Here is a 25,837-nt window from a genome sequence, read left to right as displayed (position 1 = left end):
TAGGGCTCATTTGGTAGATCTAAATATGAATAAGAAATTGGGCACATAGGATTTCTTCAACACTGGATCTAATGAATAGCTCTTGTTGCTGTATAACATTGTGCTTTGATGGATGTCTTAGTACCTGTTATTAATAGGTTATTCATGTTCTTGTTGCCTACAGTCTATCAGGATGTCCACGAGCCACATCAGCCATGAAGAAAGCAAAGTTATCAGGAGAACAAATGCTAACAATAAAGCAGCGGGCCAGTAATGGTAAATGCTTGGTTGTTACATTTTTAATTGCATCTGTCAGTTAAGGGAAAGGGAAATAGATGGGAGAAGTAAAACCTAAATAGTTACAGGAAATGGGTTTGGATTGGGAGGGTGGAGAGAATAAGCGTTTATAAAACAGCCTGCATACCAGGCACTGTTCTAAGTATATTATAAATGATTTATGTCTTTTGGTCTTCACAACAACTTGAGAGGTAGGTGCTATTATTATCCCTGTTTTATAAATGAGGAAACAGAGGTCAATGGAAGTTAAGTAATTGTCCCCAGAGGTACACAGATAGTTAAGTGTCTAAGGTTACATTTAAACTCAAGACATTAGTTTTGGTTTTTCTCTTTGCTTGAAATAATGATTTTCAGCACTAAAAAGACCTGAGATACAAAGAACATTGTCCATCCATAAACCTAATACTGCTAAAGGGAAAGAATGATAAATACCCCCATCCTAGTAGTAAGAACGAAATGTGGTATGGCGCAATGAAAAAATGTGTTAAATTGGGAGCTAGAGAGCATGGAGTAAAATTGATCCTGGCAAATGTCAGTCTTTTCATCTATAAAATGAGGGGGTCAGACTAAATTACCTCATAGTTACTTTTCAATTCTAAATATATAATACTAGATTATAATACATATACAGAATTACCTAAATTACATATGTGTACATCAATTAATGTGATTCAACTTGGGCAAAGTTCTTATGTCAAAGGTGAGAAGATAAATATCACTTTTATATGTAGAGGTAAGGGAAGGATTCATGAGGACTTGAACTGAAGCCTTAAAGGAAAAGATTCTTAATAAGCTAAAGTGAGGAAGAGAACACATTCTAAGCAATACTTTCTTGAGCTGGTTTTTTAAGGTCTCTAATTTCTAATGTCTAGTAACCTCCTCTAAACTGTGAATAAATAGCCATTCACACCAAAATCCATATTTGGAACAACTTTGGAGCCAAAGTCTCACTCTTTGATTGGTGACTATTTCTCTTAGAGACAGCTAGTTAATATGTAATGCTAGAGAAACTGAGGCAAAATAGAGATTATAGAGTATTTCATATTTTATTTGAAAGGGAAAGATTTACTGAGACCAAATGGATCCATGATTTGGTCCCAGGGCTGAATAAGACTATGTCTCCAAGAATCCAGCATACAATGCGAGTTCTCAATGACATATGTACACGTGGCTCAGATACAGGGGGTAGACTAAGGCAGGATGCTGAGAGTGGGAACTCTGGACTAACAATCTAGTTCTGACAGTGTGAGGGGAGGCATGGGGAACATCTGATAACTGGGATTACAGAATGGGGAAAGGCACTCAACATTCTGATGATGTCTAAAATAGAAGGTCTTTCTCCTTATCTGGATCATCATGATTAGGAGGGAGCGGTGATGTTGCAGGATTGAACAGAACAATTCAGAGAAACCAAGGCAAGACAATTTAGGGAAACTGAGTCAGGACAATTAGGGAAACTGAGTCAGGATGATAAAAGAGAACTGTGGCACAACAGAGACAGTGTATAGAATTCCAGACCTGAAGTCAGAAAGTCCTGAGTTTAAATCCAGCCTTAGAAATTTACTAATTATATAATCATAGGCAAGTCACTTTTAACTTCTGTTGAAATAGCCCAGGCAATAAAATTCAAGACAGCCGCAATGAGGAAGATTTAGAATTTATTTGGTACCGAGCTCGGGATGGAATTCTGATGGAATTCCTTACAGAACTAAAGACAGCCTTATAAGCATTTCTGTTCAGTTTGTTACATTTTTCTGTGATTTGCATTTTACAACAGGAGGATGGGAACATAGATCAGTTTCGAGTACCGGCGGAGTACCACCCACCCCAACAGATACCCTTAAGGGCATTGTTGAGCCGGCCTTTTGAAATACAAAAGAAATCCCCCAACCTTCCTGAGCAAACTTTCTTCTGCTGGCCCGAGAAGGAAAGGAGGGGAAAAGAGGGCTATTTGTCCATTTCACTGTCTGTCTCAGTTTCCTCATCTATAAAATTAATCAATCAATAAACATTTTTGTTTTGTTCCAGGCACTGCCAGACACAAAATAAAACACAAAAAAGTCCCTGCCCTCAAGAAACTCACAACCTAACAAGGGAGACAATATGCAAAACAACATATGCAATCCATATAAAATATAAATAACCAATAATTAACAGAGGAAAGGCACCATAATTAAGAAGAGTAAGAAAAAGCTCCCCTTAAAAATGAGATTGTAGTTAGGATTTAAAGAAAGCCACAGAAGTCTGTATAGGTGTATTTGAGGTAGGAGAAGTTCCATCCATAGAGAGTTCCAGCCAGAAGAAATGCCCCAGAGAAGAAAGATAAGAATGTCTAGTTCATGGAATAGCCAAGAAGCTAGTGTTACTGGATCAAGGAGTATGTGGGGAGGAGTAAGATACAAAAAGAATGGAGAGACTGAAAATAGAAGGGGACTAGAAATGCAAATAACAATAACACCTACCTTTCGAGGTGGTTGGGAAACTAATGAGATATTAATCGTATTTTGTAAGCTTTAAAAAGCAATCTATATTAATATGGCTATTATTATTTCACAAAAGCCTCAGCCATGCTTTATTTCATTTTCTTCACTCTTATCACCTATTACACAGACTTTGCGAATCATCATCTGTCACACTGAACTCTTTCCTTCCTTCCCTCCCCATCTTTGGTTCTGGAATTGTGGTTCATGATTCACATTAATTTTGTTTTTTGTTCCTGAATGGAATATATCTATTTACTGCCCTATGGTCAAACTCACTATCCTTGTAACTTTCCGGACCAAAGTACCCCTCCCTATCCATCACATTCCTATGCAAGTTGTTTTTACCATTAGAATATAAGCTCCTTGAGGGAAGGGATTTGTCATTATTTAACATGGTAAATTTATACTTGCTATTTAAATTTATACTCAATATCTTCTCTCTCCATATTTTTATATCCCCACCTGAGAGAGGATTGTAGTGTCATAGGTCCATTACTTGTAGACTCAGCATACTCACATATAGATGAGATATCTATGTCTATCATTTTATCTTCAGATTCTCATGAGGAAAATCACAATTTCCATGAAATAAAAGAGTTAGAAAGAGCAAAATTATCTGAAATCCTCTTTTCCTCTCTTCTTGATCCTTCTCTTTGATTAACCCTGATTCTTAACTCATACACAGATTTGTAGCTTTTGCACAAAAATTGTCCTCATTTTTTCTCCTTATCATTGGAAGCTCTCTGTACAGCTAAGACAGTAATACACTATGTCTTTAGCAGAAATCCAACTTTAGTGATCAGAGAGAACTTTACTACATATTCAATGGAGTAGAGTAGTCAAGAAGTCAACTCCTGTTGACAAATGAAACCAAACCCCAAAATTACTCCATATTAAATTCTTATTGGATTCAGAAGTTTCTGGCCATGGGGGATTTTTTCAGTCTTCATTTTGTTTTGAGGCAAAGAATCTTAGTTTAATAATTTAGCGAATAAATATTTATTATCTGCCAAATAGTGTTCTGGATACTAGACTAAGCATTTCTCAACCCTCTAAAAACTTAAATCTACTATGGGATACATCATGTATGTAAGTATAATACAAGATAAAATGGAATTATGACAAAGGAAGTTCAGACAAAACAATCAGGGAAAATTTGAGGATGGAGAGAAGGTCAGCTTAAGGAATGAGGATAGTGGGCTAAGAAAGGCTACATTTAGGAATTAGATCTTAAAAGAAGAAAAAAATGAAAGGAGAATATATCATAAAGAAAGGAAGCAAGAGAGATGACAGAGTCTAGGAATCATGTAATTCAACCTGATCCAGTTCAAGAGTCCCTTGTGCAGCATCTTCCCATAGCCAGTTATCCAGCTTCCTCATGTTCAGGGGTGAGAGATACCATAACAGCAATGGGGCAGATTTTTGCTTCCGATCTGCAAATGAGGTTGTGGGCAAAAGAAAAAAAAAAGGGAGAGGGGGGACATTTTCACTGAGAGACTATTTCCTCAGCGGGCTGCTTCCTGATTAGGAAGATAGCAAAGGTTGGGTACAGAATCTTGCTTTTTATTAGCCTTCTATGATTGGAGCTAGGAAGAGATTAGGGGCTAATTTCCAAATCAATAAAGGGTGATAATTATTTCCCAGACCAAAGTGATTCTCAGATCAATTGGGAAGTGGGAGATTCCTGCGGAACCGGTAGTTTTCTCAAGATTTGGGAGATTCAGGTGGGTGGGAATCAGTTTTAAAAATTTCCCCAGGCCAGGTGGCCTACCTTCCACCAAGTTCAGGGGCCAGAGTCCTTATTACATCACTCACTCATAGATTGCTGATAAAATGGAATCTACTCCCCATCACCTCAAATAATCAGTCTATCACTAAACAATTCTACTTGTTAAGAAAGTTTTTGTTTATATTGATATAAAATCTGCCTCTGTGTTAACTTTTATCCACTTGTCTTAATTTTCCCCTTGATCCAAGAGTTATCGATTAATATCATCATCTTCATCAGTAGCTAAGAGGGTTTTAAAGTTTACAAGGTGCTTTCCACAAATTATCTTCATTTGTCATTAATTCCCCCCCCCCAAAAAAAAAAAACCCAACCTTGACAATTAGAAACCATATCATTTGAGAAATGATAAAGAACTTAGCCTTTTAGTCTGGAAAGAAGACTAATATTCAAGGAAGAAGCATGAGCTTTTCTGCCTTTTGTGTTACTGTCAACTGTCTTCTCCTAGATGCCCTATCTTGTTTTGGTTTCTTTGTTATTATTCTTTCTCATTGAATTGAATGGATCATCACATTTTTAAATGACATCAAGAAATTTATATTTGTATATATGTATAAAGAACAACTTAGAAAGTAAGAGACTTGAAATTTTATCATGGGAGTGACTAAAGGAATTGGAATGTGTAGATTTGTCACATGGAAATGAACTGAAATTAGTGAATTAGTGGCACTGCAAAGAGCAGAACTGAGATCAATAGGTGGAAGTTTCCATCATCCTATCTATATTGCTGAAGATGTAAGGGAAGCATAAGAGAAAACTTTTTAACAATTAAAATTGCCCAAATGATAAAATGGGTCTTTTAAAAAATACAATAGTGAGCTTTCCTTTAGTTGAAACAGAGATTGAATGGCTATTTTGGAAGGATGTGGTAGAAGGGATTCATGAAGGAGATACAATTAAACTGGCCTGAGAGAGGGGGGAGACAAAGCAACCAAGAAGTCTGTTACTCACAGAGAAGGTGACCTCAGTGATAAAGGAGGCTAAGCATAAACTGCAAAATACAAGTCTCAGATATAGGCTACACACATAAACACATTTACGTGCATACACAGATCCATGTCATACATAGAGAGATGTTCCCAGATAACACTGCCATATACAATCCTCTCTCTCACACTCTCTAAGAACCCATCCATCCACACAGGTGGTGACTCTCTAAGAACCCATCCATCCACACAGGTGGTGTGAGACTAAAGGGCTTTCTCTAATCCAAGAGTCATTTCTCAACAAGGCATACAAGGGAACAACAGGTGTCTGCTTCTGTCCTGTGGCTACTCCAAGGAGCTTCTAGCCACCAAATGCCTTTGCCCTTTGGAGGAGAGACGAAGTCCCTAGAAAAGGGAGCTAGTCGCTATGGCTTTAATAATCCAGTTGTGTAGAACGATAGTGACCACAAAAATAACCAAAGACTCTCAGAGTAAGAAAAAGCAAAAAGAGATTTATTAAGATCTGGCGGGAAAGGAATCTCCCTTCTGACAATAAAGGAGGCTAAGCATAAACTGCAAAATACAAGATTAAATCGAACCCAAGTCTCCCCCTTTGATCTTCTTTCCTATTGTTTGGGGGAGTCCAGGTTTACACTCTAAACATAGAAATCTTAAACCCAGAAATCTATCCCAGAAACAAAAGAATACAAGTCAATAATAAACCCTCAATTTAAATTTCCCTAGAGTACAGCTATAGAAGTAGATATCCTGTGATGAAGAGAATTCAAAGCCATCATCACCTTTAAAAGATATACTTAGATGCTAATTAAGAGGTGGTGGGAAACTGGAGGGGAATGTTCCTTCAAGACAATGGGACACCTGCAGCTTTTTAGCTCTAGTTCAACTTGTTACTATAATGCCTCAAGTCATAATTTGGTCATATTCCCTTGAGATGGTTTTTATTCAGTTAATCCCACACATAGTCAAACCCTCTCACTTCACTTGAGAAATTGACCCAGAAAAAGGAAGGGAATTTTCCAAGATCATACAGCAAGTTAGAGATGAGGATGTGGAGAGCAGTAGTAGCTATAGGGAGATCCTGCCACAAGGTCTCTGGGATACAAAGTTGGACAACAAACATGGTAGGCTTCCTGCAGCTCCAGTAACGAGGACAGGGAGGAGGAGGATCAGGATAGAAACTGGATATTCTTCTTCCTCTACTTGTGAAGATCTCAGGGTCTGCTCTCTGATAGGTTTTAGCACCACAAGTTAGCAGTTAGCCATGACGGGAAGAGACCTAGGCTGAAGGAAAGGAGACAGATCAATTTTCTATGCCTTTTTACTGTATGGCTCAAACATCTTTTGTTATTTGAAGGTTTTCGGAAGTAGAATGAATGATCTTTCTGTAGCAGAAAGTAGTAAATGTCGCATCAGATTGAATGTTGGGAATATAATAGAGAGGATTCCTGTTCAGAGAAGTTGAGGTCCCCTTCTAAGTTGGAGTGGGGAGTTCCATTTTCCCATCTGTAAAGTACATTGAACTAGATGATCTACAAGGTCTCTGGCAGTCTCCAAGGATTACCCAGCAACCTCTGCTAGGAGTTTGAGGGCCAGGAGATTGAAGAATGTGGATAATTAAATGCTTCAGACTAGCCTGGAAATGAGAGACACATTGCCTTCTGGAATGTATGAGGGCTTATTTTTCCCTAGGCATCCCACCTATTCACCCATTTGATTTCCCCCAAGGGAAGGTTTAGGAATATATCTGGGTGATTAATGGATGATGACACCAAAAACAAACAAAAAGCAGCCTATACCCCTTCTTGCTGAGGAGAGGAGGGAGGCATTTTCATGCATACTCAGGAACATATGTGCATTTAGAAGCACACACACACACACACACACACACACACACACACACACAGACTTTGGCCTAGACACTAGACTCTAACTTACACAGGGCTAGTCCAGATGCTCTTGGTAGATATTTAGATGGGGAAGGGAAGGGAAGGGAATGGAAAACAGGGCAGGAGAAAGAAAAATTTTAAATTACTCCAGAGTTTTAAGACTTGATTATTGGGAGAAAGATTCACACTAAAGATATTATAAGGTAAAAAGGGGACATTCTGAGGAGATAAAATGATGAGCAGAACATCTGGAGTGAGTCAACCAGGGCTTTGCCCCAGAGGACCAAAATTTTATGCATTTGTGTGCGTTTTCACACAGCATGTGGGCTTTTTCAGCAGCATAGAAAAGTCTAATTAATAACTAAAAGCTTAGCCCCTAATTAGCAAGAATAGATAAAATAGGAAGCTAACAAATCTTGTTAATAATAGCCATCTGTGACCCATTATCCCTGTTATTTTTATATCAATGAATTTCATGTTACTTGCTCCGCACACATTTTGTGCTATTTGCTCCAGGCACATGAATAACTAGCTATGTCTTAAATGAGGATTTCATTTTTTGATATGTTGATTTTCAGATGTCAGAGAGAGCACTTGATATTAAACAATTAAATTGCTCACATCTCTTTAATATTTTAAGTTTTAAAAAATGTTTTCCTTACAATACCTGTAATTTAGGTAGCATAATTATTATCATTCATATTTTACAGATGAAAAATCTCAGGTAGAAAGAATAAATGATGTGATCAGGATCACAAAACTATAAAGTTTTGGAGCTCATGTATTCTGACTCCAAAATTAGTGTTCTTTCCACTAGACGATGTCTCCTCTGTTATGGACAAACCCAAAATAAAGAACTTTAGATATTTAAGGGAATATAGAGAAAATCTCATGAAACAATCACAGAATCTCAGATTAGGATGAAGCATTAGAAATTCTCTATTATAATCCTTACCTCAAGGATAATCCATTTTATAGTGTGACTGATACTTGGTCTTTCAGTCTTTATTTGAGGATCACCAGTGAATCTACTCCAGTGAAACTACTAAGTTACAGGTTTGTTGTAAGGAATTTTTTTTTTAACTTAAAGTATTAAAGAGTTATGAGCAGTTTGTCTAATGGAAGTCTCTCTGGTGTCTGAAAACTAATGCATCAAACAATGAAATCATCACTTAAGATATATCTAGTTATTTAGGTGCCTGGACAAAGTAGCACAAAATATGCACAAAGCAAGTAGCATTATCTCCTATGGTACCTCAATTTACTTTTGAGTGGCTATAACTAGTAGGCTCCATGTCCCTCTGTTGTTATTAATCATTTTGTCATGTCCTATTCTTTGTGACCCCTTTGGGTTTTCTTGGCAAAGATACTAGATTAGTTTGCCATTTCCTTTTTCAATTAATTTTACAGGTAAGGAAGTTAAGGCTAACAAAGTTAAATGACTTGCCCAAATTCACACAACTAATAAGTTTCTGATTTGGGATTTGAATTCAGGACTTCCTGTCTCCAGGCTCATTGCTCTATTCACTGCACCACTTAGCTGCCCAATACTTCCTTATTTCATTCCTAAAATGTATTATTTTCTCTTTTACCCATTGCTCCTAGGAAGCAGAACAAGACTGATCCCTCTTTTATATTAGAGGCCTTCAGATACTTGCTCCAGATAAAAATATCTCAAAGCCTTTCAAATTATCATCATTCTTATAATTTCAAGGTCTTTCCTTATCTTGATAGCCTTTTTTGTAAACTATCCAGTTTATCAATGTTCATCCCAAGATATGACACAAAAGGGTTAGCACAATACTCCAAATGTGGACTGAGGAGGTTATACTGGTACTGGAAATTATGCCTCTCTTGGATGCCCCATTACATTTTTAAATCATAATGAATTTTTAATACATTAAAACTCCAGATCTTTTTCAAACAAACAGCTGTTGAATTTATGTTCCCCCCAAATCTGGCATTTTTTAATTTGATTATAGTTAGTATCAAACATATGACTTTCATCTATACTTATTTAACATGATCTCATTTGATTCATACTAATGCTCTAGAACATCAAAAACTTTTTGGATTATTACTCTATCATCCAACGTGTTAGATAACTACCACCACCCTTTCACATCACCTTCAAATTTGATAACTGTGCCATTTTTACCTTTATTGAAGTCATAGATAAGAGGAGGGAAGGGAATAAATATTTATACAGCTCCTACAATCTGCCAGACAGCGTTGATCCCCACACCTATCTTATGAGATAGATGCTATTATTATCCCTATTTTACAGGTGAGGAAACTGAAATAGACACAGGTTTCATGATTTGCCCAGGGTCACACACCTAACTTCTGAGGTTGAATTTGTGTCAGGTCTTCCTGACTCCAGATCTAGATCTCTATTTACTGCACCACTTAGCTGCTTTCTGACAAATAGAATGGGACAGGTCAAGAACTTGTTCCTGGAGCACTATATAGAAAGTTCCTTCCTAGTTGATATCAAAATATTTATTACTATGTGAGGAATTTATCTCTTCAGCCAGTTTCAGCTCTATGTAACTATACAATTATCCAGACTACATTTTCCCATATTTTCTAAAAGAATAACATGAGGGACTTCTCAAATGCTTAGTTAAAATGAAGGCAAACTTTATCACATATAACAGTGTCAAAAAAAAAGTCAGTGACTGATTTTTAACAATCCAATATTGTTTAATTTTGAACTGAGAATAGCACCAATTGGTCCAATATTTGTTCTTCTGAATATTTTTTATCTAGCAAGAATAAAATTCATGAGACACACAGGTAGCCAGACTCATAATGGCTCATATTTATATAGCTTTTAAAAGTTTGCAAAATTCTTTATATGCAATATAATAGCACATTTTCTAATCTATAATTACATGAAAAACTATTATTGCTCATTTTATGTAAATTGACATTATATTAGCCACTGGGCTCAGAGTTTAGGAAGGCCTAGGTTCACCTTCCTTTCTAGATACTACAGTTAACTGTGTGATCCTGAACAAAGTCATTTCACCTCTGTGCTTTAGTTTGTCAGTAGTTTTGCCTTGTTTTAATTTTTATTGAGGATATTGGACTCAGTGGTCTCTTAGGTCTCTTCAAGCTTTAAATCTGTGGTCTTATGAACTATTGATCCTCATAACAACCGTGTGATTTATGTAAGTGCTGTTTTATAATTTGCCTAACAAGGATGAGGAAACTTTGTCTCAAATTGAGGAAGTAACACAGGATCACAAAGCTAGATAGTGAAACTGCCAAGAAAAGAACCAGTTTCTTAACTGAATCCATAAAGACAACTAGACTATTGAAAGATTAAGTAAGGAATGTGAGTTAGAACTGGGACAAAGTATTTATGAATACTAGCATAGCAGGCAAGATTTAAAAATTAAAATTCCTTCATAGAACTTAAGAAATCGATGATGATAAAGATGTAGCACTTGTAGCCAAGACGACCTAGATTTTTCTGATACATGTAATCTTGGACAAGTCACTTAATCTCTTAGTTCTGGAATAATTCCCTTAAGGTTGTAAGTTGTACACAAGACTTGTAGATCTTCACATGTCTATTAATAGAAGGAATTTCCACACTGGGAGCTCCTGACACCATTGAATTCATTGGTCCAAACAAAAATAAAACAAATCAAAACTCCGAAAGTAGAGCCCAATAGAACTATGGTCTATGAGTCTGTGAACCAAAACTTGCTGACTTCACTAATTATAGAAGACATCATACTACAACATGGAAAATCACATTTTTTACATTAAAAACATATTGTTATTAAAAAAAAAATATTCAAAAGTTAAGTTCCTTATAACACATACTTTGGCCTTTGAGGCATATCCAGCTGCCTTACCTAATCCTAGTTCTAATACTGAAACTATCAACATTGAACTCAGAGTGAAAACCTTTCAAATGTTGGAGTGGTGAAATAAAATGTAGTTTGTAATGATTATACAGTCAGAATTTGAATAAAAAAAAAAACCAGCTTTAATTCAAACACACAAAAAACTGTATTGGAGTGATTTATCCTAAGATGCCCAAGATACTCCTATGCTCTATCTCTTCTACCTTTGTGGCCCCTTTTTTTCCTTTTATTCCTCCACTGTAGATCATAGGATCATAGATTTCAATGTAGGAAGGACCTCAAATGTCATCTTCATTTTATAGGAAAGGAAACTAAGGCCGTGGAGCTTTCTCACTCTTTAGAAGTAGCAATAATGTTGCAATTTAAGCAGAATTACTAAATTATTATTATTGTTCTCCAAAATATAAAAGTATTTTGCATTGGTTAATTTTTATATTTATAATAGAGTATTATAAATTAAGAGCTATAAGTAATCATAAGGAAGCTCGAATCCAGTATTTCCATTTTATAGAAGCACAATAATGAAAGTAGAAACCATGCAATAATGCAATAGGTGAATTCTGCTACTCTGGAAGAACAAGAACCTAAAGTCCTTGATTCATTTTTCTTATAAAAAATCTCATCTTTGAGTGATTATGTTTTATATGCCTTCCAAACTGAATTCATTTTTGTACTTGAAAAAATTTTCCTGAGAAAAAATAAAAATAGTAAAACAAAAGGTCAAGAAACCTCAAGGGATTTATATCAGAATTTTTTGTAAAACTCAAAAAAGGGGAAAAAAATCTAACATTTTTTAATTCCTGAAATTGATAAAATATTTGTTTCTCTTCTTTGTTTTCATTTTTCATTATAACAGGTATAGAAAATGATGAAGAAATCAAACAGTTAGATGAAGAAATTAAAGAGCTAAATGAATCCAATTCCCAGATGGAAGCTGACATGATTAAGCTCAGAACTCAGGTAACAGTTTTTCGAAGCCCTAAATTTCAGTCACATCTCTTCATTCTCAATTCAGAGACATACAAGGATCACTGAGTTGTGGAAAGATACATGTTCATTACTTATAAAAAATATTCCTCATTTTAAAAATTTATTTTAAAATTTTTGGTTGAGATTGAGCTTGCTTTAATTTTTTTTTTTTTTTTTGCAATGAAGTTTGATACACCATAATGGCATTTTGTTTTTTGTTTTGTTTTGTTTTGTTTTTCAAAGAAAACTCATTTGTGAAGTCATTTCCTGAAGATCCCCAATTTTTCTTTTTCTCCTACTTTAGGACATGGTTATAAATTAAACCCTGATTACAATATCTACCATTATCACATCAGAATGATAAGCTTGTTATGACCTACTTGCTCATCAAAGTTTAACCAGTATGAACATGACTTAGTCGCAATCACATTTTCAAGGTGATTGCTCAGAATTCCTTATAGAAAGATGTACCATGATACAGCATTAAAAGGGGCACTGACAGAGCTCTGGGCCTGGATATAACTTAATAGATAGTCTATGTAAAATACAATTATTGGCAAAGAACCCCTGATTCATTTTGGTAACTCAGGTAAGGCACAAAATATACACTATTAGTTAACCCCCAAATCTGAGCCTCGCACTCACCCAAAGGAGAGTCTCACTCAAAGAGGACATAATTTCCAGTAATAGATGGCACTGTAGAATATTCTTGGATGATGGTTCACCTGGATGTAAATGGATCCAGAGAAATGTTAATGCGATCCAAAAGTATGCTAAAAGCCTCTTGTTCTTCTGTACACATTGGGCACAGCTGTTCTACTGATTATTATTTCCCAGGTGCTTCCTGGAGTGCCCAATAAGTGAAAAAAAATATATTGTACAAGACTTGGAGACATTGGGTATAGGTTAAGGGCAATAAATTGAGGCCACTCACTGCATATACTTGTCCAGGAGCTATTCTTGGGATAACCCTGCTACAACCATTCTTAAGTATTGATCTGTGAGCTCTAAACTCTTCAGATTGAAGGAAGCTCTGAAATGAATGAGGCATTTTCTTAACAATTTTCTGCATTTGGGGTGTTATTTCTGAGGCTCTTCACTCTGGCTAGTAATAAAACTTATTGAGGTGATTATGTCTGTAACTCCATGAAAAAAAAAGTTCTATGAATTGTAGCAACCTAACAAGCTCTCCAACCACTGAAAAGTATTTTTGCCCAGTTGAAATCTCATTGGATAATATAAGTCCCTGAACTTTGCTTTATATTTTCTACAACACCCTATTAGAAAACCAGTGTTCATTTCACTCTATTTTATACAATTTTATAGAATCACATAATATCAAAATTAGAAAGTACCTCAGAAGTGACCTAGCCTGACCAGTAGTTGGTGAAGAATCCACCCAGAGACCATATAACCTTGGCTTGATGACTCCACTCCCTTCCAGGGTTACTCATTCCATATTGATATCTATAATTGTTAAGTTTACATCTTTGCAACTTTCACTCATGGCTCTTAGTTTTGTCCACCAAGGCCAAACTGAACTGTAATAGGCTGAGGCTTGAGTTGATGCACTGAGGTCCCAAGCACGAGGCTAAATAGTAATTGGACCATACTCTATTAATATATAAGCTTGGAGAAAGAATGGCCCCCGCACATTCTTTGTGCAAGTCCTGATTTTTGGTGGATGGAGGCAGGAGAGTGGAAAAGGAAGGAGAAGGAGAGACTGCTAGCATTTTGCTTTTGCCATTGCGATGACCTTTCTGTTTGTTTCTCTTCTTTTTGCTTTTGCTGAGGCAGTTGGGGTTAAGTGACTTGCCCGTGGTCACACAACCAGGAATTGTTAAATGTCTGAGGCTGGATTGAACTGGATTTGAGTCAGAATTCCTCCTGACTTCAGGGCTGGTGCTCTACCCACTGAGCCATCTCCTCCCCTTCTCTTCTGCTTTTTGCTTTTTGCTGTTTGTTTCTCTTCTTCTTTTTTTGCTTTTTCCCAGTCACTTAACCCCAACTGCCTCAGCAAAAGCAAAAAGAAGAGAAACAAACAGAAAGGTCGTCGCAATGGCAAAAGCAAAATGCTAGCAGTCTCTCCTTCTCCTTCCTTTTCCACTCTCCTGCCTCCATCCACCAAAAATCAGGACTTGCACAAAGAGTGTGCGGGGGCCATTCTTTCTCCAAGCTTATATATTAATAGAGTATGGTCCAATTACTATTTAGCCTCATGTGCTTGGGACCTCAGTGCATCAACTCAAGCCTCAGCCCATTACACTGAACAAATGCAATCCCTCTTGCACATCATAATCTTTCAGATGCTTGGGAACAGATGCTATTAAACATACCCTTCTCCCTCCAAATCCATAAATATTCTGTAAGTAGTTTGACCTCAACAGAAATGAATATTAAGCCCAATATATCTCTGAATAAAGTTCCTTCACAAGGTATTTGCTATTTTATAAGATTATGTGGATTGTTAAAATATCATAAGAGCTAGTCATACATGATAAATCTGCTATGCATGTTATTAAAACTCAGATAACAATTATGTCTTCAATGTCTGTCCTCTACCAGCTCATTTTATATTCTTTGGCATCTGAGGGAAATAGTTGCTTGAAAAGAGTACCTATTTTCATCTGATATCAAAAATGAATTTTAAGGGTTAATGTTTAATAATACTTATTGACTTGTCTTGTAAATGATCTGATCCAAATAAGGCTCTTCAAATGACCCTGGAATATGTTTGTTTTTTTTTTTTTTTTCATACAACCTTCTTTTGGCTTTGGGAAGAAAGCCAATACTTTCAAAATGGGTTTGTAACACAAAGTTGGGACCCATTGCAAAACACTATGCACAGTCCAGCGCTGTCATAAATAATCCTTTGCTCAAGACCAGGGAAAAGTGCCCAAGAATTTATATAACCATCATTAAAAAGAAAGGCAAATTTTAATTAATTCATCATCTCAGGCATAATGATTCAAGGTCAAGCTGCATCAAATACACAGATAACAGATATCTAGGCTCCTCATTTCAACGGATGTTCTCAGGAGAGCACAGACTGTCTTTTGTTGTTCTTTGTAATCTCAGTGCTTAGCAGAGTTCCTGGCACTTAATAAATATTTAAGAAATGCTAGTTGACTAACTGTAGCCAGACATTTTGGACTTGTGTACAAACCTTATAATCATGAAATATCCTGAGCTGATTTTTGTTTTTTCTCTAAAAATCACATTCCTTTTTCTTACATGTTTATGTGAGGTTGCCCAGTCAATGATTAAAATACACCTAATGCCTTCCAGTTTTATATATTCATACTGTTCATTCTGACTCCCACCCTTACTTCTCTGTTTATTCTCTGACATGGGGCTATTAGTCAGTGAATCATTGGACATTTATATAATTAGGAATCTTAGTGGTTCATCCCATGTCCAGCTCTGCTACTTTATTTTTAAAAGGGATTTCAGATGCTTTCTTTTTTAAAATTACTAAATGACCTCAAAGGTCCTCTCCAAAAAAAAAAATCTATTACACCTTCAGATGTTCTTCTTAAGGGTTTTATTAATTATATCAATCCAACTGTTATAAAACTGCAGATTGGTTTTGATCACTAACCATTTCTAAGAATTCATGTTAATGTGGGAGAGATAAGAGGTTGAGGTTTTAGTATTATGGTTTGAAGGGCACCAAAGATCAAGGACTAGGTTATAGCTAGGTATATTACAGAAACTATACTAGATTCAGAGTTTTCAAAAATCTATGCTGGATATCATCAAGTACTTCATAGGCTATCTTACCATAGAATATTGGGATATTTCTAAACCATGAAAAGTAAAATTCCTGCCACAAGCTCTTACAAAACAGCCAGTAGGTTAGAGCTTCTAGTGTATTATTTTTCCTAACTTCATATTTCTGTTCCACTAATGAAGTCAACAGAGAGAACCTTGAAAACTACTGTGGAATTATGAAAGTTGTAACTAATAATAATAACAGGTAGCCTTTATGTGACACCTTAAGATTTATAAATCACTTTATATGTTTTATCTCATTTGATCCTCACATCTTGTAAAATAAAAGCTATTATTATAATAGCCCAATTTACAGATGAGAAAAAAGGCAGACAAAGGTTATGTGATTTTCCAAGGGTCACACAGGTAATGAAAGGCTGAGATAGAATTTTAGCTCAGGACTTCTGGACTCCAAGTTCTGTGGTCTATACATTCCACCTAGATATTCCTAAATTGTAATCTCAAAAAATCAGCATACAGTCACAGAAAATTATAATAGTAAAGCAGATCTAAGGAAAATTATAAGCAAACTCCTTGGGATTGTTAGGCCACTGAAATAGTCATTGATTCTGTGGCTCTTTTTTTCTTTAATTGATGCTATTTACAGTTAGTTGATTTTGTCTTGGAACTACCTAAGTCATGATCCTTTATTTCTGAACTTAATTCAGAAATGTAGCTGGCCTATAGTGAATTAAATTTACAAATATAGTTCTGTTAATCAGTGTTCTATTCTTGTATCAAAGAAATCTGTTACCATTAGAGGATTCAGGTGGTCACCAGGGAGTCTGGTCTAGTATCTTTATACTACCAGGCTTTACTTCAAGGATGTCTGGTTTGTTATCTGAAGAAGTCTGGTTTGCTATCTCTGTCCTTGCAGATGCAGCTGGACTGGAACAATTAACTTTTCTTAAATCACTGGCTGAAAGGAGGGTATTGTTACTAAACCTCATTCTTAATTTCCATACAATCATATTTTCTTCCATTAACCATGCTAGCCTTCTTATTTTCTGTTCTCTCAAAAAACTAAAAAAGAGAGCCGCTTCCCTCATTTATAATCTTAGCTTTGCTGGGGAGGCTGATATCCTATTTATTAATAAATTTGTACTTTAGTACAAGTCTTTTACTAAAAGATCTTGCTCAGAAATAAGTGCCTCAATCTACCTTAATTTTAACTGTTACAACTGTTACACTACTAAGAAAAATTTGGGAGATTTCTGTAAGAAAGGAATCCTCAAACAGATTTCTTCAAAAGAGATTAAGGTAAAAGATAAAACTAGTCCCTACAGGTTTTGTTTTCTGTTTTGTTTTGTTTTATGGAAAGCATAGTAGAAGAAGAAGAAGAAGAAAAACCATACCAAACTTTCAATTGAATGTTCATTAATGCTTGGTGACATCATCTCAACAACCTTTTCTTTGTAACCTCTGCCCCATCCTAATGTTAGAGAGGCAATGTAGTCAAACAGATCAAGTACAGGATGGGGCATCAGGAAGACTGGGTCCTAATGCTGGTTAGATGTAGCATACTATCTGTCTTACTCTGAGCAAGTCACTTACCCTGTCTGGGAGCATCAGTTTCCTCAACTATCAAATGGAGATGAAAATAGTTTCTATCTCAAAACTGTGGTTAAAAGGATCAAGTGAGTTAATATATATTAAGTGCTACATATGTCAGCTATTTTTCTTGTGCTGCCTAGAGACAACCAACCCATAAATACTTGTCAATCTTGAGTAAGTGCTAAAGTTATATATGGAACTCAGTATTCTATTTCCTGCACTGTCCTAATCACCTGTGGGTATACAAAAGAAGTGCAAAATGCAGAGCATACCCAAAAGGAGTTTGCAACTCTGTTGGAGAAACAAGGAACAAGAAATAATCATTCCCCAAAATAATAATGGATTAAGTAGATTTAGGTCCAGTTGAATTCAAGAAGATCTGAGTTTCAGACATTACTCCTATTATAATAAACACTTAGCTTGGAGCCTGGCACATAGTGGGCATTGTAAATGTTTATCTACTTCCCTTCCCCCTATGTGACCATGATCAAGTTACTTCTTAGGGTCCCCAAACAATTCTCTGAGACTATAAGATACATGTTAGGTACTGTGCTGCAGTGATACTGGGAGTTTCCACATTAGGATTTTCCTACATTAATAAAAACTCAGGTCCAAATCAAAATGTTTGAGTAACAACATGTGTTTCTAGTGCTTTAAGATTTTAAAACAACTATCTATAGTAAATAATACATGTCAATTCACTGCCCCTGTTTTCAAGATAAGAAAATTGAAGTTCAGAGAAGTTAGATGAATTGTCAAGGCTCACCCAACTGGTTAAGGCTGAATCTGGATTATGAATGCAAGTCTCCCCATCACATGCCTAGTGTTCTTTTGAATGAATTATAGGACAGTATGTGATCAAAAGTGTGTGTTCAGGATTATATTATTAAATGAGCAAGACAATAAGAGATCCAGTCAGGGAAGACTTTGGGAAGGAAAAGGGCCTGAACTAATGCCTGGAAAGATCAATAGGATTTGAATATATGGAAAGAATATTGTAATCATAAATAATTCATCTTTGGATATCTAAATTAGATTCTCACTATAAAATTGATACTAATAGTACCAATTTATGCAAACACAATTGACTTTTCTTTAAAAATCTCCATTCTACAAATGAATAGTTTCCAAACTTAATGGCAAAATCTCTAGGGTCAGCTGTTTGGGGAGGGTTTAGGTTTGGTAGATTGGAAGATATCTTTGTAATTTATAAAATTCCTAAAACCAGTATTCATGATAAAGATGACAGAGGTCTTTAGCAGATAACTTATGGCATTCAAAATTAAGTCACAAATGGATAACATACTGTTACTGATAGTATTATTTCAAAGTGAGGCTTCCTTAATATGCAACAGACTGAATTTAAGAAACAGATTTTGAAGAATAGGGATGAAGAATGATTTGTAGTTTCTAACCAGACTACTGGCTTTGAACAGGATTTTGTTTATGAAATGGAATGAAAGAAAAACCTAAGAGATAAGAAAATGGAAACTCTAGTACAGGGCTAAAGAAAGCCAGAAGGAAAGAATTAAAAAAAAAAAAAATAGAGGAACACATGGAGTGATCAAGAGAGGAAAAAAAATAAGAGCAGGAAAGAGGTCATATACAGAAAGGACAAATGGAAAGTAGCAAATATATACTATAACGACCAAAAATTGGTATATCATAAATTCTGGAAAAAAGGAAAATAAACTGTAGATCATAAGACCTAGAAGGGATTTTATGAATCATACAGATATATATAAACTGAGCTTTAGAAATGTTAAGTAATTTTCTCAGAATCACACAGGAAATTAGTGAAAAAGACAGCTTTTAAAACAAGATCTTTTGACTCAAAATCTAGTGATCTTTTCACTCTATTGATCTATATTTCCATTCTGTTATTATTTTATCTGCTGTTTTCCTAGCAGATGGGGTCCAACAGAAAGTGCAATGGATTTGGAGTCAAAGGTTCTGGCTTTGCATCCTGAGCCTTATATTTCTTCTTTATTAGATCTTGAAAAAATAAAATATATATATATTAGATGATGTCAAGGCTCCTTCCAGAATTAAATCTATTTTTGTAAGATCCTATTAAAGTGATGTTGTGTCCAAGGGATCGTATGACTCAAAGTACTGAGATTACAATATTTGGTAAAGTAACCAATACGTAATAGCTAGAAGTTCAGATTATAACCTATTATTTGTAGAGGGTTGGACCAATTCATGGCCAAGATGGAAGTCTTAATTTGATAAGAACTTAAATATCTGAGGGAGTCTGAGTTATATAGGAGCTAGGCATAAACAGAGTTGTTCTTAGAGTTATCACAATATTTCACTCTATATCAAACTTCTGTAAGATAGGTAGGCATAGAAACAATATTAATATACCATGAAAGATTCTCTCTAGAAACATGTTACTTTAAATAGGAAAAGACCTCTAATATCTCTCTAGCATTTTTCTAAGGACAAATGAAATCCAACAGAATTAAACTGGCAATTTTAATATTCCATTGTAAGTTTAAATTCAAGATCCAGAGTTGAATAGCTCTTAGCAATTAGCTAGTCAGATATGTAGACATTTGGCTAACTGATTCTGTTAATGCTATGCCTGAAATATACTAAAGCAAAACAGAACAAAACAAAATCAAAACCTATCAAAATAACAGGTAAATTTCAAAATCATTGTTCACCCACAGTTATACAAATTTGATAAGTTCCCCCAATTTACCATATAAAATGTCTTCCATAAAAGACAAGCCAATTGACAGAACTCAGTTTTCTAACTGGCACAAACAAACCCTTAAAATGATACAAGTCTCTCTCCCAACTTTGTGATTTAAAGCAATAAAATTCCTTTTTTTCCCTCCCCTCTCCCCATCCAATATTACTGTTTTCACCCGCTTCAAGAGCGTGTGCGTCCTTTCGACTTGCCTTATATTACATGTTACACAAATTTGTGCATTTTAGATTACCACAATGGAGAGCAACTTGAAGACGATAGAAGAGGAGAACAAAGTAATTGAACAGCAAAATGAGTCTCTTCTTCATGAACTGGCTAATTTAAGCCAGTCTTTAATTCATAGTCTAGCTAATATCCAGCTGCCACATATGGTAAGTGATTGAGAGCAAAAGTTAAGGAATTTGACGGTCGTCCTCAGTTCACACCATACAGTAGATGTCTCTTTTTTTGTGTGTTTATGGTTCCTCAACCTGATGGATGGTGGTGGTTACAACTCTGAAACCATAATGATAAATGTAACCACCAAAAAAAAAAAAAAAAAAAAAAAGACATGGTGGGCCTGTTCCAATGTATCCTGTAAAATTAAATATGCTCTAAGTAGGCATTTTAAATATTATAAAATGGTGACGATAAACTATTATAGTATTTTATGCTTATATGAATATATTGTTAAGAATATAAAAGTTGTATATGAACTGCTATTTAATATCTCGTAGGATCCAATCAATGAACAAAATTTTGATGCTTACGTGACTACTTTGACGGACATGTATACAAATCAAGATCGTTATCAGAGTCCAGAAAATAAAGCCCTACTGGAAAATATAAAGCAGGCTGTGAGAGGAATTCAGGTCTGAACAGCTGCTGTAGTGATGAAAATCATGCTTAAAAAAAAGGATGCCTCTTGTTTTTTGCTGCTGTAACTTACCAGAAAGTGTTATATATTTATTTCTGTTGGAAACAGTGTTATGCTTACAAGACTTCATAATGATTTTATGTCTTGCTTTAAAGATAGTAACTGCAGACTAGTTTTTTGAATACATTCACATTTTGTACGTTTTCATATAAGCTGACATAGTGTGATATGCCATGTAATGTTTATAGCTGCTAACGTATGCACATTTTTGGGGTATATATATTTCTGAAGAGGTAAGCTGATCAAAATAAATAGAGTGTAAATTCTTTTTAATGCTTTAGTGATTAAATGTTTTAGTATTTTGAACTGAAATGGACGAAAACAGCTTTGAATGACAATGTTGCGGCCCTGCAGCCACTTTTTAAACACTATCATTTTTCCTCATGTTGGAGGATTTTATGGGATTTAAGAAATACATTTTGTGTGTGTATTGTTTCATAGCAAGAATTGGTTGCAAAATGCTTTATTTTTGAACAATGCTTGAAAATATTATGTGGTTTTTGTTTTCAGAGGATGGTGTGTGGTGGGGGCAATAAAATGAGGTTTTTTTTTTTTAATTCCAAGGATATGGCATGGATTAGATGTAAAATACAAGAAATGGGTGGTTTATTGTAAGACAACATCAAGCCATGGAAACTTGACAGAAGATTCAAAGCAGCTTAAACAGCACTTTTAAATTAACTTCTAAGCATTACATGGTATGAATATGGAAACTTCCATTAAGACAGAAACTTTTCAGAGGGGGACAACCTGAAGATTTCTTTTATTTGCAAAAAAACAAAAACAACAATAACAACAACAACAAAAAAAAAAAATTAACAAACTTCTGGAGCCACACTCTTTTATCTCTTTTTGCAGCAGCTTTCAGTACCCCTCTGAATTGTCGGTAATTTGCTATGTTGTTCATCTTTCAAAATTTGCGTGTTATCAATTTGAGCTACAAGACAATAATTTTAAAATTGATCTCTCCCCCTCCCCCTTTTTTTCCGCCTCTTTCCTTTGTGAATGAACATAAATTCTTAGCGACAATTCTAATTACTGAACTGAATTCTCAACTAGTTTGGAGAAGAATGCAGTTCAATAAGAATTATGGGGTGGTTGTTTTATTCCCTTCCTCCCCCTTTGGCTTTGAATAAACTCTTGTTATCCCATTCATAAGACTTTTAAAATGATATTTCATGTTCTACCTTTCGTTGGTGAACAATCGTTCCTATAGCATTCGCACATGCTTTGTTTGTTCTACTATTATTCTAACCTAAGAAGGAATGCAATCAGATTTTTAATGTGATTAAATATACTTGGGCACTTTTTTTTTTCTTTCCACTGGATCATTGTAAAACTTATTTGTACCTTCCAGATTTTATTCTTTCCTTCCCAATGACTGCACTATATGTATGCATAAGAACACTTTTTCTTATATTTGGTGGTTTTTTTTTTTCATTTTTCCTTTTAGAGGAATAATTCTAATGATGTGTTGTGTTTTCAGATGTTGAACTAACTTATGTTTGCTAGCATATCTTTTCCTTCCATGTCTTGATGTTATGCAGAAAGTACAAACGTACTTTAAAAATTTTGTTATTGAAAAAAAAAGATGGGTTTTGTAAAAAAAAATATTTTTAGCAGAACAGGACTTACAGGGTCATTGTCCCCACAATGTGCCAGTTGACTATTTGCACTTACCTTGTCCTATATATCCATACGGAGGTGTGCAATTTCTCGTGTCATTAGCCTTGTGACACTGGATCTGAACAAATTATAGTGGAGGCCATGGTGGCCCATCCAGTAATATTGCTAAGGGAGGCTACAGGGATCTCACAACAAATATTCTGATACAATACTCAACCTCGGTATATATATATGTATAAATATATGTATATCCCAGCGGCACTTTATACTGTTCACTGTACAAAAGCTTACAGTTTTCCACGAGGACTTTAATAACTAGCTGGGAAAAGATTATGTAATTACTTTGGGGCTCTGCAGTATCTTTTCTGTACAGTGCCCTCTTTCTGTTGTGCTTCTTAGTTGTAGCTGCCATGCTCAGAATTGCCTTTTTGAGAGCTGAAGCAAGGTGCTTGTCTTTCACCTTATGCCATATATATTGTACTTTGGCCCTAGCCTCTCTTTTAGGGCTTTCATTGTTCATAATGGCATATGCATTTCTCCACTGCATTGTGTCTGCCGCTTCTTTGCCAATATAGTAATGCTTTCAGTAGAGTAATAGATAGTATCAGTTTTGGATTCTTATTGTTATCACCTATGTACAATGGAAAGGGATTTTAAGCACAAATCTGCTGCTCATCTGATGTTGGTACATAATATCAAATCAAAAGTTATCTGTGACTATTATATAGGGATCACAAAAAAGTGTCACATATTAGAATGCTGACCTTTCATATGGAATTATTGTGAGTCATCAGAGTTTATTTATTATAACTTATTGTTCATATTCATTTCTAAGTTAATTTAAGTAATCATTTATTAAGACAGAATTTTGTATAAACTATTTATTGTGCTCTCTGTGGAACTGAAGTTTGATTTATTTTTGTACTACACGGCATGGATTTGTTGACATTTTAATTTTGCTATAAATGTGTGGAATCACAAGTTGCTGTGATACTTCATTTTTAAATTGTGAACTTTGTACAAATTTTGTCATGCTGGATGTTAACACATCTTACTCTAAATAAAAAAAAAAAAAATGAAACAAAACCAAAGACGTGTTGCCACCTCTGTGCCATAGTGATTCTATCTGTGGTCAGTGACATCTGCCATTGTGGAAATTATGGGGAATGGAATACATATTCAACTGCAAGATTCTAGGATTCCTTTTCTTCCCCTTTCCCCTCTCTCTTTTCCCCTCCCCCTCCTCCCTCCTCCAATCCTTCTCATAAAAGGAATTATTTTAGAAAAAGAAGTTGAAGATGAGAAGGTAGAATTCTACAGTATGTGCTCATTCAGGTGACTCCAAGCTGGAAAGAATTCAAATACTTGTTGTTGATGGTTTGAATATGTGTTGTGTGAAGCCAATCCTAGCAAGAATTAGGAAATCATCCCCATGCAAACTTCAGGGTGATGATTTTTTTTTTCAGTCCCAACAAAGAAATCACGTCCTAATGTTGAGGTCTAGCTTTGGGGTACCTAAATGAAATTAGGTTAAGGTCTAGTGGCAGGTTTGGGGTACAGATTCGACGCAAGGGGGTCTAGTAGCGGCGCGAGTTCCCAATAAAAGCATTTATTGGCCCAGAGAGCTAGATTGATAAAAGAGGTTTATTATTATATAAGCAAAGTTAAAGTATAGGAGAAGGTAGAGATAAGGAGGGCACTGGACAGAAGGTACAGTGGACAGAGGGTCCTCACATGGTAGCCATGTTTGGAATCTCTGCAAAGAGGGGTTCCCAGCGTGGCCTTTTTATAATAGGAGACTTAGCTCGAGGGGCTTTCGGGTGTAGCCCCAAAGTTGGCTCATATCCGGGTGGGGCTGGGAACAGGTCAGATCTTCTATTGGAATTCAAAAGGACCAGGATTTGTGAGTTAAAGAGCAATTTACATTATTAACTAGGAGAGGGTGGGAATCTAGAAAGCAAGCTTTCCCGCATCACTAAGGATTAAGAACTAGTGATAATCTTTTTTTTTTTAATGGGGGAGGGGAGAAGGCAGGACAATACACAAATCTTTCTATTTAACAAGTTTTCAGTAAATTCCAACTAATATATAAATCACAGTGACTCTAGGGATAAAAAAGACCAAAAAACAAACTAGTCTCTTCCCTCAGTTTACATGGGAACTTTGAAATGTAATCTCTGTCCTAATAATTATATTTTTGCATTCACATAACACTTTTTAATATCAAAGTGTACTTTATCTCTATTGACTCGATTATCATGTCACCAAATATGTACACAGAAGCTGAGAAGAGTCATATAGATTATGTGTTTGAGTCTGTTTGATTGTTATTTCAAAATCTTAAACATGTAAAAAAATAAAAACAACTGTGGGAACTGCTAAAATGGAAGAAACTCATTCTGGAATGAGCCATAGTCAAAGCAAACTTTACAAAGATTATAACTCCATTTATTGCCTGAGAAAAAGCAGTTTGCAAGAAGAAAAGAGACAGTTTCTCAACTTAAGGGAAGTGGGGAAAGTGAGGTATTTATACATTATTTATGACAGTGCAAGGAAGCCAGTTAAGGGAGAAACACAATAGAAGGAAATAGCTGGAAAGAGGGAGTCCAAGAAGACATCTGCAAGCACAACAAATCAGAAAGCAGGATGTTTGCTGCTCTTTAGATAATTTAGGAACCAAGATGTCTGCAGGGCTCTATGAGCAGGTCAAGATAGGTTTCAACAGGTGTCTCCAAGTTCAGTTAATGTTTACTTACAAGCACGCCTGGATTTCAGAAATCCTCCTGATTGGCTAGCTGTTGTGCTACTCCATAGTTTGGTTCCCTGGTGAAAACGAAAATTCTAGTATATTTCTTCACCTAATAGAGCCATTACAAAGCTCAAGTTCACACTGGGCAGCATACACTTTTAATATCTTGAAGCCAACCAATCAAGTTAATGCAAAATTAGCACATTTAAAACAATGTTTCTAATCCAATAAAGATCATGTTACTTATTCTTCTGAGTAATCAGTA

The 25,837-nt window shown here is 35.5% G+C and overlaps 1 protein-coding gene across 12 annotated transcripts in view; it reads left to right on the top strand.

The window, feature by feature from the left end:
• Positions 1-23,914, top strand: part of MYT1L (myelin transcription factor 1 like) — a 692,774-nt gene extending 668,860 nt beyond the window's left edge. For 9 of the 12 annotated variants that reach the window (XM_051976041.1, XM_051976033.1, XM_051976034.1 and 6 more), the window contains 4 exons: positions 164-255; positions 12,119-12,228; positions 20,509-20,652; positions 20,998-23,914. In XM_051976041.1, coding sequence (XP_051832001.1) covers positions 164-255; positions 12,119-12,228; positions 20,509-20,652; positions 20,998-21,138 — 487 coding nt within the window. In that variant the 3' untranslated portion in view covers positions 21,139-23,914. The remainder of the gene's footprint in view (positions 1-163; positions 256-12,118; positions 12,229-20,508; positions 20,653-20,997) is intronic. The other 3 variants (XM_051976035.1, XM_051976040.1, XM_051976038.1) reach the window with 1 other exon arrangement.
• Positions 23,915-25,837: the final 1,923 nt, after the last annotated feature.

This window comes from Antechinus flavipes, chromosome 2 (assembly GCF_016432865.1).
Source record: "Antechinus flavipes isolate AdamAnt ecotype Samford, QLD, Australia chromosome 2, AdamAnt_v2, whole genome shotgun sequence".
Taxonomy (NCBI): domain Eukaryota; kingdom Metazoa; phylum Chordata; class Mammalia; order Dasyuromorphia; family Dasyuridae; genus Antechinus; species Antechinus flavipes.
The sequence above is the reverse complement of the archived record's forward strand: the minus strand, read 5'-3'. Positions and strand labels throughout refer to the sequence as shown.